Genomic DNA, 17,584 nt, shown 5'->3' with positions numbered 1-17,584 from the left:
GGTCCACAGATCTTTAGATGCATAAACTTTCATTCTCAACTTTCTATGAAATGGTTGGCCCCAGGAATGCAGATTCCAAAAGAAATGTGCAAACTTAAGCATGGTAAAATTTCCTTACCATTTCTTCTATTTGGTAAATTATAATAATTTTCTCTTTCACCTTTACTTTTTTGCATACAACCCCCCCATCTGTTTATTCTCTTTCAGTTCATATCCTCTTTTTTCATTAGTTGTTGTTGCATACATATCTGTATAGCTCTTTTGAAAGCTCAGAAAACAGAGTGGAAGGGATGTAGGAGCATGAATATAGCAAGACACACAGTAAAATGTCTTCTGGATATGGCATAGACATTGGACTCACTGAAGAAGTAGCTATTTGAATAAGACCCACAAAGATGGGGAAACTGGCTCTTCTTGAACAACCCACAGCAGTTAATGGTGGTTGGGAAAGAGTGTACCATTTTCCTTGGTAATGTAGTCACAGATATCTTACCCCTGCTCCAGTAAATAATCTCCCATCTATGCTCATGTACATTGCATGAACTAAACTCAGTTTGTCATAAGCAGAAAGAAGACACCAATGTAGAAGGAAGAATTGTTGAGTGTTTGAGCAGGAGGGACCGAGGTTAGGAAAGGGAAATAGGTGTGAAAATGACTAAAATTCATCATATGCATGTATAAAACTCTCAAATAATTTAAAAATGAAAAAAATATTTTAAAAATGATGTAGATATTTGGAGGTATTAATCTTTGAAATCTTGATCATAAAACCAGTGTTCTTGAAGTTTAAAAAAGCTAACCTTTGTCCTGTGACAATGAAATGCTGTTACAGCTTTGAAGAGAAAGGAAAAGCCCCGATTTTCCCTTTAGATGTATCACTCCTCCTGTGAGTTGTGTGGACAATGTGCTGGAGGTAGGAATGGCTGGATAAGATCCTTGATGACAAGATCAATTAGAGTTAAGAGTTGTAATGAAGAGTAGATGGAAGAAGGAAGAAGTAAGGAAGGCTTAAATACTATGATATTTACTGAGAGCAAAAAATGGGCAAATCTGGGATAGTTAAGAGTAGACAGTGATGATTTAATAGTTATGAAGAACTAGAACAAATTTCTTAGTTTTCTGGGGTGTTCATGTGGATTTTTAAATTAGTTTAAGAGTAAAATAATTTCAAATACTTTTTTTCTTAGAAAGTAGCATACCTCAGCATGTTTTGTTGGCATCTAGAAGAAATGGTTACTAGGAATACAGGGTGGAGGGTCTAAGTTTCTCCTAAGCACTAGTAGGGATATTCTGCTGGCTTTGATTTCAGGAAGAAAGCTTCTGGAAGTTACTATATTTTAATTAGTGTCTCAATAAGTCTGTATGGTTGAGCTTTTACCATTATTTTTATTTGGGTTGGTTTTGATTATTTGAGGACCAGAACACATTTGTTGCTATTGCATTGACTCCAAGATTGATTTCCATTTCCATGGTTCAAGGATCACAGTTTCCTGTCTCAGTAGAAAGTACACAGAGAACTCCCAGAAATATCATTAGCTACATTTACCCACATGATTATTTGAGTATGATAAAGCCCCACTGTCATCTTTTCTTTCTTAGAGTGGAGCCTTCAGCACACTAAGTCCTGGAGAAATGGCTTTTATGGGTGTGGATACCAGATGCCTGGGTCTGTTACTTCTTTGTGCAATAATTGGACCTTCTTTGGAAATAAAAGGTAAATGAACAAATTAAATTTCATTTAATGGAGTCATCTTAAAGGATATAAATGGTATTTTCACTCTTTATCATGAAAATATAAAACTAGTAGATAACATTATTAGTAATATTTCCATGATATAAAAATATGTTCTTGTATATGTACAAGTAGAAGATAAACTAATGATCACATTTTCTTAGGTAAAATGCCAAATCATACAGCAATTTTCAGACTTCTTTTATAGGATTTTTTGAGGAAATAACTTAAGCATTTGAAAAGTATATTCTTGCATTTGAAAGTTATATTCTTCTAGCACAACATGAGTCCTATGACAACTGGATAAACCAGAAAAAGGAAGTTTAAACTAAAGTATATGAAAAATCTGAATTTTCAGTGTCTAATGGATATTGAATTTGACACAGATTCATTCTAAATGGAAAGCCTGAGAGGAATCCCTAGTCAAGTTGAAGTTAAATTCAACATTCAGCAGAGAGAATTAGCCAAACATTAGCATGAGGGCAGTACTATAGTGCTAATCGAGTTTTTACAGAGAAAGTTTATAGGAAAGTCTTGCTTTGCCAAACTCCAGATAATTATGAACTGCGGGGAGCTATGTATTCAATTAACCCCATGAACTACTCACAAGACATGCCTATTCACCAAATTCTTAAGCTGCTCAGGCATAGGGAATATGTTTTTCTTGCATCTATCACAATGTTTTATACTGACTGTATCAAGATACCAAATCAGTATTGATTGGTTTTTACTATTAGACATATCTATATAACTACCATTTATGTAATATTATACAAATCCTGGTGTATATGTCCGCTAAGAAGATTCCATAGCGAGTGTATTTCTGTGCAGCCATCGTTCCTAGAGAGGCAATAATCACATTTTGCTTATGTGGTTTCTTTAAAAAGGACAGCTACAGAGAAAAATTATGGATTTCAACAGATTTATTTTTATATAACTTTTCTAATGTAGCATTTGGACATTATTTCAGTATAGCCACAAAGTTATGAAGCTGCTACTGCCAACAAATTCCTTCAGTCTCTTCCAGAGAAACTCTGTGCCTCTGGTGATCACTAATCTACTACTGTCTTGACATAGGGTATTTTGTATAAATGCAATCACTGGGTTTTTTTGTTTGTTGTTTTTGGTTGTTGTTGTTGTTTTTCAAGATAGGGTTTCTCTGCAGCTTTGGGGCCTGTCCTGGAATTAGCTCTTGAAGACCAGGCTGGGCTCAAACTCACAGGGATCCACCTGCCTCTGCCTCCCGAGTGCTGGAATTAAAAGCCTGTGCCACCACCGCCCTGCCAAATCACTGGATATATAGGTTTATGAGATGGGTTCCCTTCACTTAGCCTAATTATTAAAAGCTTTTCCAGATACAGTCTTTTTAAGTTTTTTTATTGATTTTTATTGAGCTCTATATTTTCTTTTATCCCCTCCCTGCCTCTCTCCTCCCCCCTCAACCCTACCCCCAAAGTCCCCATGCTCCTAATTTACTCAGGAGATCTTGAATTTTTCTACTTCCCATGTAGATTAGATCTATGTAAGTCTCTCTTAGTGTCCTCATTGTTGCGTAAGTTCTCTGGGATTGTGGTTGTAGGTTGGTTTTCTTTGCATTATGTTTTGAAACCACTTATGAGTGAGTACATGTGATAATTGTCTTTCTGTGTCAGGAGCTAGAAAAAATTATTTTTAATTACAGTCTTTTATTGGTGCTTTATTCATTTTGCTAGCTATGTTATAACTTATAGAAATGTTAGAATTTTATTAAGTAATCATGTAATGAACATTTGAGAATTATTCACATTCAACAATATTAGTCATAAAATACAGGACAAATATAAATATTTAATTAATTGCATTTCAGTTAATCCTCCTCAGGATTTTGAAATAGTGGATCCCGGATTACTAGGTTATCTCTATTTGCAATGGAAACCTCCCGTGGTTGTGGAAAACTTTAAGGAATGCACACTAGAATATGAGTTAAAATACCGAAATGGTGATAGTGACAAATGGAAGGTAAGTAAAGCAAGGCTTGTAACAGCAGAGTGAGCTGTTCATTAGAGGTTTTCTTGCATTACTGACTCTAGTATCCACCACTTTGTGTGCCTTAACTGTTTCAATCAGTACATGAAAAGCTCTCATGGGAGCTTCTGTCCATCTTCAGGAACATATTTTCCTTTTGTCCAGTATTAAGACTACTTTTGAAAGGACAACAAAGGAAACCAGGTCTCCTAGAATGTAAACTTCAAAAATACTTACGCATTTTGCTGTACTTTTACAATTTATTATTATATCAATTCACTTTCTACAATTCTGACAAAATACCTGATGTGTTAAATCTTTGCATACACATCACAAAACATGACATTGTTTGTATTATGTATGCCAAGGTTTCAATAAATACTTATTGATTTTCTATACAATAACAACTTTGTTCATTCAGAGCTTTGTTGTTGAAGGTGTCCCATCAGCGCTATAATTCAGCTAGGTAGTTTCAATGATTAATTCAAGTTATTTATTGTTTTAGGCAAAATGCTTAACTGCATTCCAGAAACATAAGACTGTATTATATATGATTTCATCCTTTGAAAACTTACAAATTGTCCAGTTTTTGTCAGGTACCTCTGAGGCTCTTTTTTATTTTATTTTATGGGATTTCTGAAAGTTTCAGATTATATCTGAAAACAACAAATCATTAGCCATGCAATACTCATATTGTTGAAAGTTATCTATTTAACTCCAAGCTGTAAAAAGCTCATGTTCCCATCACAGAGCCTTTCCCCTTGCTAAATGTTTTCTGTTTTTTTTTTTCAAATGACCTTATCAAATAATGTTATCTACAGAGGTGATATCTGTTAGAAATGTAACTTAGGCACTATAGTGAATAATTATATTAGATTTTAATAATTGTTTAGTCTTACTAATATGTATCACTGTTCAATGTATTTTTAAAATGGAAGTATTTCATCTTTTTTATCAAATAGACTATCATTACTAGGAATCTAATTCACAAGGATGGGTTTGATCTTAACAAAGGCATCGAAGGAAAGATACGTACGCATTTATCAGAGCAGTGTACAAATGTATCAGAAGTTCAAAGTTCATGGATGGAAGCTTCTTATCGGACATCAGATGCAGGTCAAAACAAAGTTTCTTTTACACGTTTGATTCTATCAGAAAAAAATGTAAAGAATAAATTCCTTAACCCCTGTATAGGTGATTATATACACAGTAAAACATGTGACAATTAGGCACAAAATAGAATCTGATTTATTGTTAGTGCCGTGGCTTTCTGAGCACATTTAACCCACAAGCATTAAAAAAAATTGTGGTGAACACTTTATTATGTATAGTGTTCAGGAAGAGGGCACCAGATCTCATTACAGGTGGTGGTGAGCCACCATGCGGTTGCTGGAAATTGAACACATGTCCTCTGGAAGAACAGCCAGTGAGTGCTCTTAACCACTGAGCCATCACTCCAGTACCCAAACATTTTTTAAATAAATCTACATCTTAATAATAGAGTCCTCAACATGGAGCCATATTAGTAAACATGAATTGGTATTTGCTCCATTTCTGAGAGCATCTTAGAATAATTGATTTAAGATTTTGACATAAACTAGTGTCAGTAAATAAGCCCTCACATGTTTTCAGGTTTCCAATATCCTTTTTAACAGTGAAGTGATTTCTGATGGCTTCCTTTTGCAGAGTTTCTCATTATGCTGATTGTTAAATAAAATAGAAAGGCCAAAGGAAATAAAATTTCGTTGTGATTACATAGAAAATATGTCACTATGTCTTCCAAGTATTCATAGTTCATTCATTTCCTAGGAAGCCTGGAAACTAAAATTCAGGATATGAAGTGTGTATATTATAACTGGCAGTATTTGGTTTGCTCTTGGAAGCCTGGCAAAGTAGCACATTCTGATGCCAACTATACTATGTTTTTCTGGTAAGTAGCTTTGTACTTAAAATCCAACATTGGGCAAACATCTGTCAAGATTAGCACACAGTACAAATAACTATATTTCAACTGAACTAAAACCACTATCTTCACCAAAGTTATATTTATGATGATCATTAATCATAATTATGTGAGAATTTCAGGCTGAGCATACTGTAAGTCATCAAGTGACTATTTCTACACATGAGGAAATATTATATCCTATAGATATCTGGCTTTATAGTTTGAAAAGTTTTTGTACATTTTGTTCACTTAGTTTTTTAAAAGCAGCTCTCTGTTAAGCTGGATCTTCTCACTGTTTCTTAACTGCTCCTGAAGCTTTTAAACATAGAGACTTTTAAAATTTTATTTCCTGGAGAATCAAGAGTGACTCAGTTAATGACATGAACTTGAGGTTAATACTCTTCTTGCTTTTAGACAATCCCTCTGGGACAAACCTGTATGTTACCTATATGATGCCCTTCGTGGTGAAGAAAAGGAGGGCAAGCTGGCAGCTCTGCTAAACGATCAGTTATTTTATGTCTGATACTATTAAATTATTCTTGATCCTCATAAAATTTTTAAAAGATTTTATTTTCTATGCATATTTAATATGTTGTGGTCGCAATTAGCCCTCCCGGCCTTTATTTCCTTCCATCCCTCTCAGCAAACCCCCTCCTACTATCATCTCCTTTGTTTCATTTTAATTCTCATGTTGTGGTCAGCTGAGTTTAACAAGGGCCACCTGTGTGGGCATACATTCGGAGCATGGGTGACAGATCAGTAAAAACACAGTCCCCTACACCAGTAGCCACTTCCTTAATTGCTTTGTTGTAAGACAATCACTACACTCTGACATTTTTTGCTAAGTTGTTCATCTGTTTTTCATTTCCCATATCTACTGTAAGAACCTTCATTTAGACCCTTCTCATTCCTCACGTGGATGACTGCCATGACCTCCCAAATGGTGGTTGCTGTGAATGCAGCATTTACCACTCCCTCCTGCTCATTCTGCACACTGTAGGTATATTTTTCTTTCAAGTTTTTGTCTCACTGTATCACTACCTTTCCAAAACTGTAATCTGCTATGCAATTTTCTATTCTGTGTTGATCCATCTCTACATTCTTTTCCTTATCCATGTCATGCGCATCCTGTGATCTGGAATGGCCTCTGGCTCATCCTTTTACCAATTCTTTTTTAGCCTTACAGGCCTATGTGGTAGCAAATTCACTGACTTTGCTGTTGAACTACTGCTTCTTACAACTTCTTTTGTTGTTCAGAGGGTATTCAAAAGTATCTCATGTATATAGTTTGGCTCCTCCAGTTCTTTTAAAATTAGCGGATGTGACCTAATCCTTACATTTCTCTTACCTGTCTACAGAAGGCCACACTCACAATAGATTACTACTAAAAGAATGAAAACAATGGTGATAACATCAATAAATGAAAAACATCAGAAATTATGCATACTAAAGAAAGACAAATAAAGAAAAGACAAACTTGTAGTATTTGTGATCTTTCAGCTCCAAGTATGATTGCATCTTTTAAAGGAAAAACAAGATATATAAATGATTGGGTATGAAGGATTAGTGCTTTTGAGAATTGTGCTTTAAACTCTGCTCTGAAAACATGATTCTGGGTAGATCTTGGCAGACAATTCATCTAGGGGGAATGTTTGACTTTCAATATCTTGAATTGGATGGATAAATTTCTAATTTTTTGGTCATTAAATCAACAAATATTAAACATTTATTAAATAAAAGATACTACTATTGATTACAAAGATAAAACAAACAAAAGAGGAATACACGTTTCACTCATTCATGCTTAACATAATCTCATCCTTAATAAGTGGAATGTGGATGAACAAATATTAATGTTTTAAAGATTGTGAATCAGTTTTTTCACTGACCTAAGCCACACAGTCTGTCTTTGCAAACTCGCACATAGTTTGTATGTGCCATCCCAGAATTTGGGAAGGTAACATGTAACAATCATGAGTTTGACAATAAGTCCCTGGGCTACATATTAAGGTCTAAGACAGCGGATAGTGAATTCTTGTGTCAGAGCATAATAAATAAACAAAATCATAGCTATGAAGGCTCCCAGGCTGTAAGCAGACAATTAACCAAGAGACTACAATTTAAAAACACATCCCTAAAGTTGGGCATGACGTATAAAGTACATTTACTAGAGTCTAGATATTTTCAGTAGCTCCTTATCAGCTACTATGTTGGTTTCATTTCATAAAGAAGTTTTGGCTGCCTTCAAAGCCAAAGTCATACTCTGAACTGCAAGCTAGTCTTTATAAAAATATATCAGCAATCATTGCTTTATAAATCAGTTGCTAACAACCCAAGATCTCTTTCATTTCCATCAGCTGTATTCCTGAAATAAAGTCAACTTTAAATGATAGACCTGGATGGAGGTGGGTGTTCCTTGGACTTCCCACAGGGCAGAGAACCCTGATTGCTTTTTGGGCTGACGAGGGAGGGGGACTTGATTGGGGGTGGGGGAGGGAAAGGGGAGGCAGCGGTGGGGAAGAGACAGAAATCTTTAATAAATAAATAAATTAATTTAAAAAAATTTAAAAAAAGAAAAATTACACTGCACTTTACAAATTACTTTGTCTTGCTCATTTTACCCCCTCCTCTAGTTGGTTTTTCTCAGACTTATATCACAATACATTATAACATCAGATTTCTTTTTGTTTTATTAAACTTAGAAATACTTTATATCTGCTTTTAAGTATGCTTTCTCCTCAAATAATTTTCTCAGTCAAATGTTATTAAGGTTATCTTAATAGTCCAAATCTTTGATTCACCAACTTTGATGAGTCAACAAAATCTAAATTTATGAATAATAATACTTGAGTTTCTTTGTAAAGATTCATATTGAACTGAAGCTCCATGAAATTAACTAGGCTGATTTTCTTGCTGGTGAATATATTGCATGTAGCAATTATCAGGTACTAAATAATTTCTTTCTTTATATTGTAGCCTTTTTATAACAACATTTTTGGGAATGTCATACATGTGTACCATATTTACATTGTTTCTATCTCTCCCTTGCCTCTCTCCAATGGCTGTAGTGACCTCTCAAAGTCATGAACTCTTTTAAAAATTACTATTGTTACATATGTGTTTGTGTTTATGTTGCTATATAATATATATATTCTACTGAATCAATAAACTGTGCTCATATGTATATTTCATATAATATCACTAGATAACTCAAAACTGATCACTGGGATAAAAAAAGATGCTACTAAACAATTCCTGAAATATTTCTTTTGCTATAGGTACGAGGGCTTGGATCAAGCCTTGCAGTGCACTAATTACCTTCGGGATAATGAAAAAAACGTTGGGTGCAAGCTTTCCGACTTGGAGTCATCAGACTATAAAGACTTCTTTATCTGTGTTAATGGATCCTCAAACACAGAACCTATCGGATCCAGCTATACCATTTTTCAACTTCAAAATATAGGTGAAATATGAACAAACAATGTCAACTTCAAAACCATTCATTCTAGTTCTGGCCATTCCTAGGGGAGCAGGAGAGGCAAAAGGAAAGAGTGATATTTATAAAAGCTGTGGAAGTGCAAAGGCAGAAACACAAAGGAAGCAGAGTATATGAGCAAGTAGAGAAGACATTGAGAGAAATATAAAACAGCACTGTTTTTAGAGATCACAATTCATTTTCCAGCTTGACTCTTTGCTATTTAGTACTTCTGTTTAGTTTTAGCGAATTACTAATTATAGAATCTATTAACCTTGGCTTCATATGACAAACTATTGAAAACCAAAACATTTCATGACTTCTGAATTTGTATTCTTTATTCCAAGAACTTTAAGAATAAGAACCTAGCTTTGAACACTTGGTTTACCATTTTCTTCTTCTTCTTCTTCTTCTTCTTCTTCTTCTTCTTCTTCTTCTTCTTCTTCTTCTTCTTCTTCTTCTTCTTCTCCTTCTCCTTCTCCTTCTCCTTCTCCTTCTCCTCCCTCTCCCTCTCCCTCTCCCTCTCCCTCTCCCTCTCCCTTTCCCTCTCCCTCTTCCTCTCCCTCTTCCTCTCCTTCTCCCTCTCCCTCTTCCTTTTCCTCTCCCTCTCCCTCTTTCTACTCTGGGTTGCAGGCTCTCCCTGAAGCCCCTTCTTGGGCTGCTGTCAAACTAGCCAGCTGTCTTGCAATCCACTCAGCTTTTACTGTTCNTCTCTCTCTCTCTCTCTCTCTCTCTCTCTCTCTCTCTCTCTCTCTTTCTCTCTTCTTTCAAGGCAGGGTCCACTATGTAGCTCTGGATTTCCTGGAACTCACTCTGTAGACAGGGCTGGACTTGAACTCAGAAATTTGCCTGTCTCTGCTTCCCTAGTACTGGGATTAAAGGCACCCCCACATCTGGGGGTCTACCATTTATGAATTATATGAGTTTGGGTGATTGGCTTAAGGTCTCTGTTTATATTTCCTTATCATGTAAGTGAAGACAGTGGAAGACCATGCAACACTGGCACAATGTTAGATGAATAGTAGCCAGAGCATATAGATTAGTTAGAAAGTATCCATAGTTGTAGTAATGGTAGTTTGGTTGTTGTTTCTAAAGTTGCAAAATGGGGAAATCATTGCAATGATTTGGGGCTTCTTATTTTTCCTCTTGGCCTCCAATATTTATTACTGTGGAATTTATCAAAACCAAATGAACAAAAATGAGTTTCCCAAATAATCAAATTTCTCAAGAAGTTCATCTTGATTGGCAAGCAACTTTGGTTTTCGGTCACATCAGGAGAATAATCTTGAGCCACTCAGTTTGTCCCTGAAAGTTTCTGTTACAGAGTGTCCCCAGCTTTGGATGAGGGCTGCTGCTAACTTAGGAACTTTCATGTTGAAACTGTTTCCTTCTGCTTTTTAGTTAAACCCTTGCCACCAGAATTCCTTCACATTGGCATGGAGGATTCCGTTGAGATTAGAATGAAATGGAGCACACCTGAAGGCCCCATTCCACCAAGGTGTTACACTTACGAGGTTGTGGTCCGAGAAGACGATATTTCCTGGGAGGTATGCTGTAGTTATTGGCTAAAATCATAAATGTAATATTTAAATATAATGGGATACTGGAAATCAAAATCTGTTGTTGTTCAAAAGAAGGATGGACCATAACAAGTATTTGTTTCCTTTCAGAAAGCCAAATCCAGTGGACAATGAACATATAAAAAAGTATAGCCAAATCATGCCAATTTTAAAGTTGCAAAAGAGCCTGGAGACAATATAGTTACTTATTTCCAATTTTGTCTTAATGAGTTAAATTACAAAAATCTCTCTCACACACAGAGAGAAATCACTTTCTGAAGTCCAACCATGAGGTCAAAATTAAGAGTCCTCAGGGATATAAGAAATTTCCTAGAGAAGAGGGACTTTTAAAAGCAGTGATGCTTGTGAAACTAATTACTTCCAAACATCAAGGATTTGGTGATTTCTTTAACCCCACTTTGGTATACATTGCTTTGACTTGTTTGTTTCCAGTTTAGATATTGGTAAAGACAAAAAATGTGAACTACTGTTTCTCAATGATTCAATTCACAGAATAGAAAAAATGGTAATTGAGTTAGTATCCTAGTTCCAGGAAGGTTATTGACTTCATAGACAAATAGAAGTATACTCAAAACTTGATTCCCACTCCACTTAAGTCTACACTACATATTCTCTAGGCTCTGAAGCTAAGTTAAATAAATGAAAAGCAATCATAGCATATGTGAAGAACTCGTTAGCACTTTGAAGTGGAAATTTGAAGTCATTTCTTTAGTTTTTGTTTCCCCCATGATTCTCATGAAGAGTGTCCGCATATTTTGTGGTAGTCTCATACCTGAAGTGGTAGTTTTGTGCCAATCACTGAGGACTACTATATGGGTCTTCAAAAGTTAATCAGAGCAAAAAGAGTAGGGGATACATTTTAAATATGAACATTCCAGTTTCCAGAAAATTTGCATTCACATGACACTTTTTTATTTCTGTAAACTCTTCTTATGTAGCCTTTCTGTTCCCCCTTGTGCAACCTGGAATATCAGAGACCAATCTAGACATTATGGACATCAAATTACATAGAGTTGTGACATATCACACATGCTGTTCCTTATTACAAGTAACCAATTACTGTGATAGGACAAAAGATAAACTAAAATACAGCTACAAAGTGGAAGTGTATAGTGAATGACCACTGCTAGTATCCCAATGCAGGTGTTTCATGTCCACAAACATTTCGAAGCTGAAAAAGGAAATCACAGCAGTTGCACTTAGGTCAAATAAACACACCATATTTCTTTTTTGACTTTCAGTCTGCTACAGATAAAAATGACATGAAGTTGAAAAAAAGAGCAAATGATAGTGAAGAGCTGTGCTTTTTTGTAAGAAGTAAAGTCAATATATACTGTGCAGATGACGGAATTTGGAGTGAATGGAGTGAAGAGGAATGCTGGGAAGGTATGCACTAAGAAAAGGATAGGCACTAAGTAACTCTGGGCTGTTTGCTAGAAAATTTATTTTCTCTTGGTGTGCTTGTAATGGAAGATCAAAGTGTCTTGAGCATCATCTATAAGTGCGGGGAGCAAGTACCTCAATAAATAATATGCTAACTGAAAATCTAGTACTCATTTGGAAATAGAAGTCATTCTGCTTTAATATGATGATATTTAATAGTCAATATTCATATTTAATTAATCTATAGTTATTGTTTACATGTTATTATAATTTATATGTTAATATTTTATTAATTTATATACAAATAAAACAAATTATATTATATAATTTATATATTATAGTATTTCTTATATTTGTATTTATTTAATTTGTCTTTAGTTAATTTAATATTTAACAATTTTGTTTATCTGCTATGAAAATTTCATAGTTTTTCTTGGGGGAAGGTTTAGAGTCCATTTCAATCAATATTTTTGAGCTTTCAATTTTCATAAGAACAGAACTTTAATAGCAAGCGCTGTAACTGACTCCAAGTATCTAATACAAAGTACTGGTAATTTTTCTAATTGAGATGTTGTTCTGGCTTCATGTCTGTTGTTGTGATTAAAATATCCTGCCCAAAAGCAACTTGAGGAAGAAAGGACTTACTTAGATCAGGATTCCTGGTTACAGACCATCACAGCTGGGAAGTCTAGTTGGAAGAAATTTAAAAGAGCGCCTCACACCAGCAGTAACGAGAAGAAAACAATGACTGCATGCATCTAACCACTGCTCAGGCAGCTCTCATTGTCATTCAATCCAGGACCTAGCCCATGAAATGATGCTGCGTATCGAGGGTGGTTATTCCCACCTCAGTTAACACAAATGAAAAAATGCCTCACAGGTATACCCATATACCTGCTCCAAACATCCTCTCTATGAGACTGTCTTCCCAGACAATTGCACAGAGCAGAAAGCTGACAATTACAATGTACCATCACAGATGCTACAATTGGGAGAAACAATCAGTTCCCATGCTAATAGAAAGTGATTCATAGTGATATAAACTTAAAAGCCTAGACGGTTTGTTTCAGAATATATTAACATTATTACAAATTACTAAGTTCAGGTATTGGTGGCACACACCTTTAATCCCAGTGCTCAAGATGCAGAAGCAGGCAGAACTCTGTGAGTTCAAGGCCAACCTGGTCTACAGAGTAAGTTCCAGGACAACCAGAGCTGTTACACAGAGAAACCCTGTCTCAAAAATCAAAACAATACAACAAAATACTCCAACCAGCCAAACAAACAAACAAAAAAACTCCAAATTGCTCGTAATTATTCAAAATTGAAGGAAATCACTTTAGCATTGTTTATTTAGATATTCATACATGGATGCAACTAATAAAAGATTAGACAATAATCTTTTATTAGTTGTTACTTTTTCACATGATTCGACTAGACTGGATTTTTTGACTCAACCTCCCTACAAAAACAGAATTATTGTTCAATTTTGTTTATCAAATATTTTTTGAGTACCTACTGTGCATTAGGGTCTAGGGATTGGATATCCAGCAGTAATTTTTACTCTTGTTGTAACTATGTTATTCTCACATTGGGAAGAAATAAATAATAGCCAAGTAAAATATGTTATACAACAACTAGGAGTTCTGGAGGAAAATAGTCAAGGTAAGGAGGAGTTCAACAAGAGGAGTATGTGTATGTAATCAGAAAGAATGCTGTTACTGCCTCTACAGTTATCATTTTTGTTTCCACTGTCAGAAAACAGAAATCTGGAAAATGTATGTATGTATATCTCTCTGTGTGTATTATATTGAGATATATTTTGTAATTAGACCATAAATTTCATGTAGATTTGGAGATTTTCCTTTATTATATTATCAAAATGTATATTTTTTGCATTCATATAATCACATCAGGAATTTTGATGACTCAGATTTATTTCGTCCTTACAGGTATCACTTGGTAGAGTCTAAATTTAGACTTACAAGTTAGGAATAAAATTTTGGAGTTGCTTATAGTTTTAGGATTTTAGGATGCATTTCTTGTTGGGTACTTCAAGTTATAGAAAAAAATAGGACAACTATAGGTATGCATATATTTGTATATATTATAAATATTTATACATATTTAGTTTAAAAGCATATATTTATTCTCCTACAATTTTGAAGAGTGGAAATGTGAGCTTAGGCCACAGACCACACACAGGCAGGCTCTCAGAAGGGTCTTTTTTTAGGACAATTAAAATTTTAATACTACTTTTGTTGTTTTTTGAGAATTTTATGTGTTAAATTTTGATCATATTAAAATTGCCAACTCCTCTCATCCTATCTGCCCTTACCTTTCTACCCTCCAAACTTTGAGTTTTTCATTTTATACCTCCTGGGAGAGGGAGAGTCAACTTTCTTTATTAACATGAACCCCGAGCCTTTGACCACACTTCCGGTCATGTCCCATTCCCACCAGCTGTTGGGCAACATACGCTGGACTTAATGGGGGGGGGAGTAGTACAATAATATTTTGGCAATAAAATAAGTTCTTAGGAATTGTCTTGACGAGAGAACACAAACAGAACCTTACGAAAGGAACTGTCTGCCCTGCCCTTGTTAACTTTCCATGTCAGGAGACTTGTCCTGTTTGTCACTTCTCTGGAAATTACCCCTGTAAATCTTTATGATACTAAGTATTAGAATTTGGCTCAAAATTTTCTAGAGGCAACTAAGAGCTCAAGGGAATAAGACAAAGACAAATTGAGATGGGGGTAGATTTATAGATCTGGAACTAAAAGTTGACATGCTGTATGTTATTCCAAAACAAGTCAGAGATACTAGACTTGGAAGGACACATTTGTTTAGAATCTAAGTATCACCACCAACAGATCCACTATGCAGAAGCAACACTCCACTTCTGGTCCTGGTGATCTCCTAGTACTTGAATCCTTGCCTAGCATGCTCAAGGCCTGTGGTTTGATCAACTACTTTTGCTAAAACAAAAGAAAAACTACCAAATAGAGAAAGAAAGAAGAAAATGTCACATCTAAATGCCAAACAGTAAAGTCATCTCTTGTTCTTCAGTTCAGCCTCTAAAGTGTGAGACAAATTTTAAAATGTGACCTTGTAAGGTTAGTGTCATTACCCTCATATGCATGTTTATTGAAGCCCAGATCTTGTTCCTCTCAGTAAGGAGACACATAGGACTTATTTGTTTAAGCTCTTGACTCTTGTATTATGTGTTTTTATTGAACAATGTCACAACATCAAATTAGAAGCAAAATCACATGTGCTTTGGAATTGAAATGGGATAGATGCCACAGTTGAGCAAAGTAGTTCTTCTGGATGAAATGTTTGCCAACAAGAGGAATGCTAAACTCAGACCCTGATGTGGTATTTGTGCGTTGGCAGCTGTGCCCCCTTAACTACATTTCTGTAACACTGACAGGATATTTGTGAAATAATTCAAATTCAAAGGTCTTTATAAACCTTTAGCATTTCTCCTTTTATTGTTTTTCTTTTAATCCTAGGCTACATGGGACCAGACTCAAAGATTGTTTTCTTAGTGCCAATTTGTCTCTTCTTTGTATTTTTTTTATTACTTCTCTGCTTGATTGTGGAGAAGGAAGAACCCGAACCAACATTGGTAAGTTGTTTTATGTCATATCATGTCTTAAACAGTAGACACACAAGAACAATGCATTCAGAATTCAGAGACCTGCATTTTATACTTTTGCTTGCTCATTATGAGTTACAATTAATATGATATACATTATGAAGATATTATCAGAAAATTCAAAATTGATACTGCAAAGCCACATTTTTGGGAGTGGTGGTTAAATTTGTCAAAATGGAAGATTATATATATTAGAACATGAAAAAATTACAGGTCTTTAGGTTAGAAAACAGTACAGAGCCTGAACTCCAGAAAAACTGGATTGGGAGGAGGAAAGGTGACATGGGTGACAGGAACCTGAAACAGCTGGTCACATACATTTAGAGCAAAAATGAGAGAGAAATGAATGCTTGCATGCTTAGCATTCAGCTTACCTTCTCCATTCTTACACAGTTTGGAACACAAGCCAAAGTAATGGTGCTACTCACAGTGGGATGCGCCTTCTGATGTCAGTTAATGGAATTAAGATAATCCCTCACAAATGTGACCACAGGTCAACCTGACCTGAAAAAAAAAAAAAAAACAACTCTCATTGAGATCCCCTTTCCAGGTGATTTGAAATTGTGTCAAATTGACACTTAAAACTATCTATGATGTAGACTTTAAGGAAAAACTGTTCGTGGAGAAAAAATATCTTTTTAAAATTTATATATTTTTATTTCATTTTACATTCCAATCATTGTTCTCCCCCACACCTCTTCCTGTCCCTCACGTCTCCCTCAGATAACCCCCTATCCACTCCTCCCAATGACTAAAGTCTCTGATAGGGAGTCAATAAAGTCTGGCACATTAAGTTAGGGCAGGTGCAAGCTCCCCCTGCCACCCAGCATTAAGGCTAAGCATGGCATTCCACCATGGGGAATGAGCTCCTATAAACTAACTCCTGCACCAAAGATAGATCTTGGCCCTACTGCCAGGGGCCTCACAGGTAGTTCAAGCTTCACCGCTGTCTCCCACATATGGAGGGCTTACTTCAGTCCCATGAAGGTTCCACAGCTCTCAGTCTAGTGTTCATGTGTGAGAAAAAGACCGTAGTACTGTTTTGTAAACATAGAATAGGGGATATGCAGGAAATGTTTCACTTCTCTGTTGGTTATATTCTGAATTGTTAATTTTTAGTAAAATTGTATTAACAATTTGTTAGTAACAGAGCTCTTTTTGTATTTCAGAGCTTCCATATGGAGCTGAACAAGGAAGTTTATTCGTATGAAGAGACCCTCTGTTAAGCTACCCTTTTTAGGCTTATAGCCACCCAGCACGAGTCATATTAAATTCATTTTCTCTTCAAATTTCAAATACATCTTATTGCAAAACAGTGTTTGTCCTGATACTGTTGGGTTTTTGAGTCAAGAAGTGGTTATGTATCTCAAGGTGCCTTAGCATGTGATAGTACTGACTCAACATTTCAAGTACTGACATTGCCCATACTCACCTTCATCATTGCATTTAGGTACATTTTATGGTGCTCAAATCCTTAGCTGATAGTAGACTTACTACGTTCTAGTAATCATTTGTTTTTACATAAATATATAGTAAGAGTTTTACATGTAGAAAAAACAAGAGGTGGATCAGATTTTTTTTCAGTGTTGCACTGATAAAATAATATGATCTTGTAAGTTGAACTAACCTATGGAGGTACTGCCAAATCTTGGGAAACGTGATTTAATTGTTATGTGGATTCTGGTTTTAAACTGAATTCTGGGTAAAAATATTCACCACAAATAAGAATGAAGGGATCTTTGAACACAATCCCAGTTCTTTGAGTATACCATTTCACAAAAGAAAAGGATGCTTATAAGGCT

The 17,584-nt window shown here is 35.4% G+C and overlaps 1 protein-coding gene across 10 annotated transcripts in view; it reads left to right on the top strand.

The window, feature by feature from the left end:
- The window catches only part of Il13ra2 (interleukin 13 receptor subunit alpha 2), a 68,908-nt gene extending 51,811 nt beyond the window's left edge, over nt 1-17,097 (top strand). For all 10 annotated transcript variants that reach the window (XM_050129096.1, XM_050129092.1, XM_050129087.1 and 7 more), the window contains 9 exons: nt 1,600-1,714; nt 3,579-3,730; nt 4,699-4,852; nt 5,546-5,666; nt 8,960-9,144; nt 10,558-10,703; nt 11,978-12,122; nt 15,637-15,752; nt 16,952-17,097. In XM_050129096.1, the coding sequence (XP_049985053.1) occupies nt 1,633-1,714; nt 3,579-3,730; nt 4,699-4,852; nt 5,546-5,666; nt 8,960-9,144; nt 10,558-10,703; nt 11,978-12,122; nt 15,637-15,752; nt 16,952-17,008 (1,158 nt within the window). In that variant the 5' untranslated portion in view covers nt 1,600-1,632 and the 3' untranslated portion in view covers nt 17,009-17,097. The remainder of the gene's footprint in view (nt 1-1,599; nt 1,715-3,578; nt 3,731-4,698; nt 4,853-5,545; nt 5,667-8,959; nt 9,145-10,557; nt 10,704-11,977; nt 12,123-15,636; nt 15,753-16,951) is intronic.
- Nucleotides 17,098-17,584: the final 487 nt, after the last annotated feature.

This window comes from Alexandromys fortis, unplaced genomic scaffold (assembly GCF_014885135.2).
Source record: "Alexandromys fortis isolate MF-2015 unplaced genomic scaffold, M_Fortis_MF-2015_v1.1 scaffold_247, whole genome shotgun sequence".
Taxonomy (NCBI): domain Eukaryota; kingdom Metazoa; phylum Chordata; class Mammalia; order Rodentia; family Cricetidae; genus Alexandromys; species Alexandromys fortis.
This window is presented reverse-complemented; position numbering and strand designations above follow the sequence as displayed.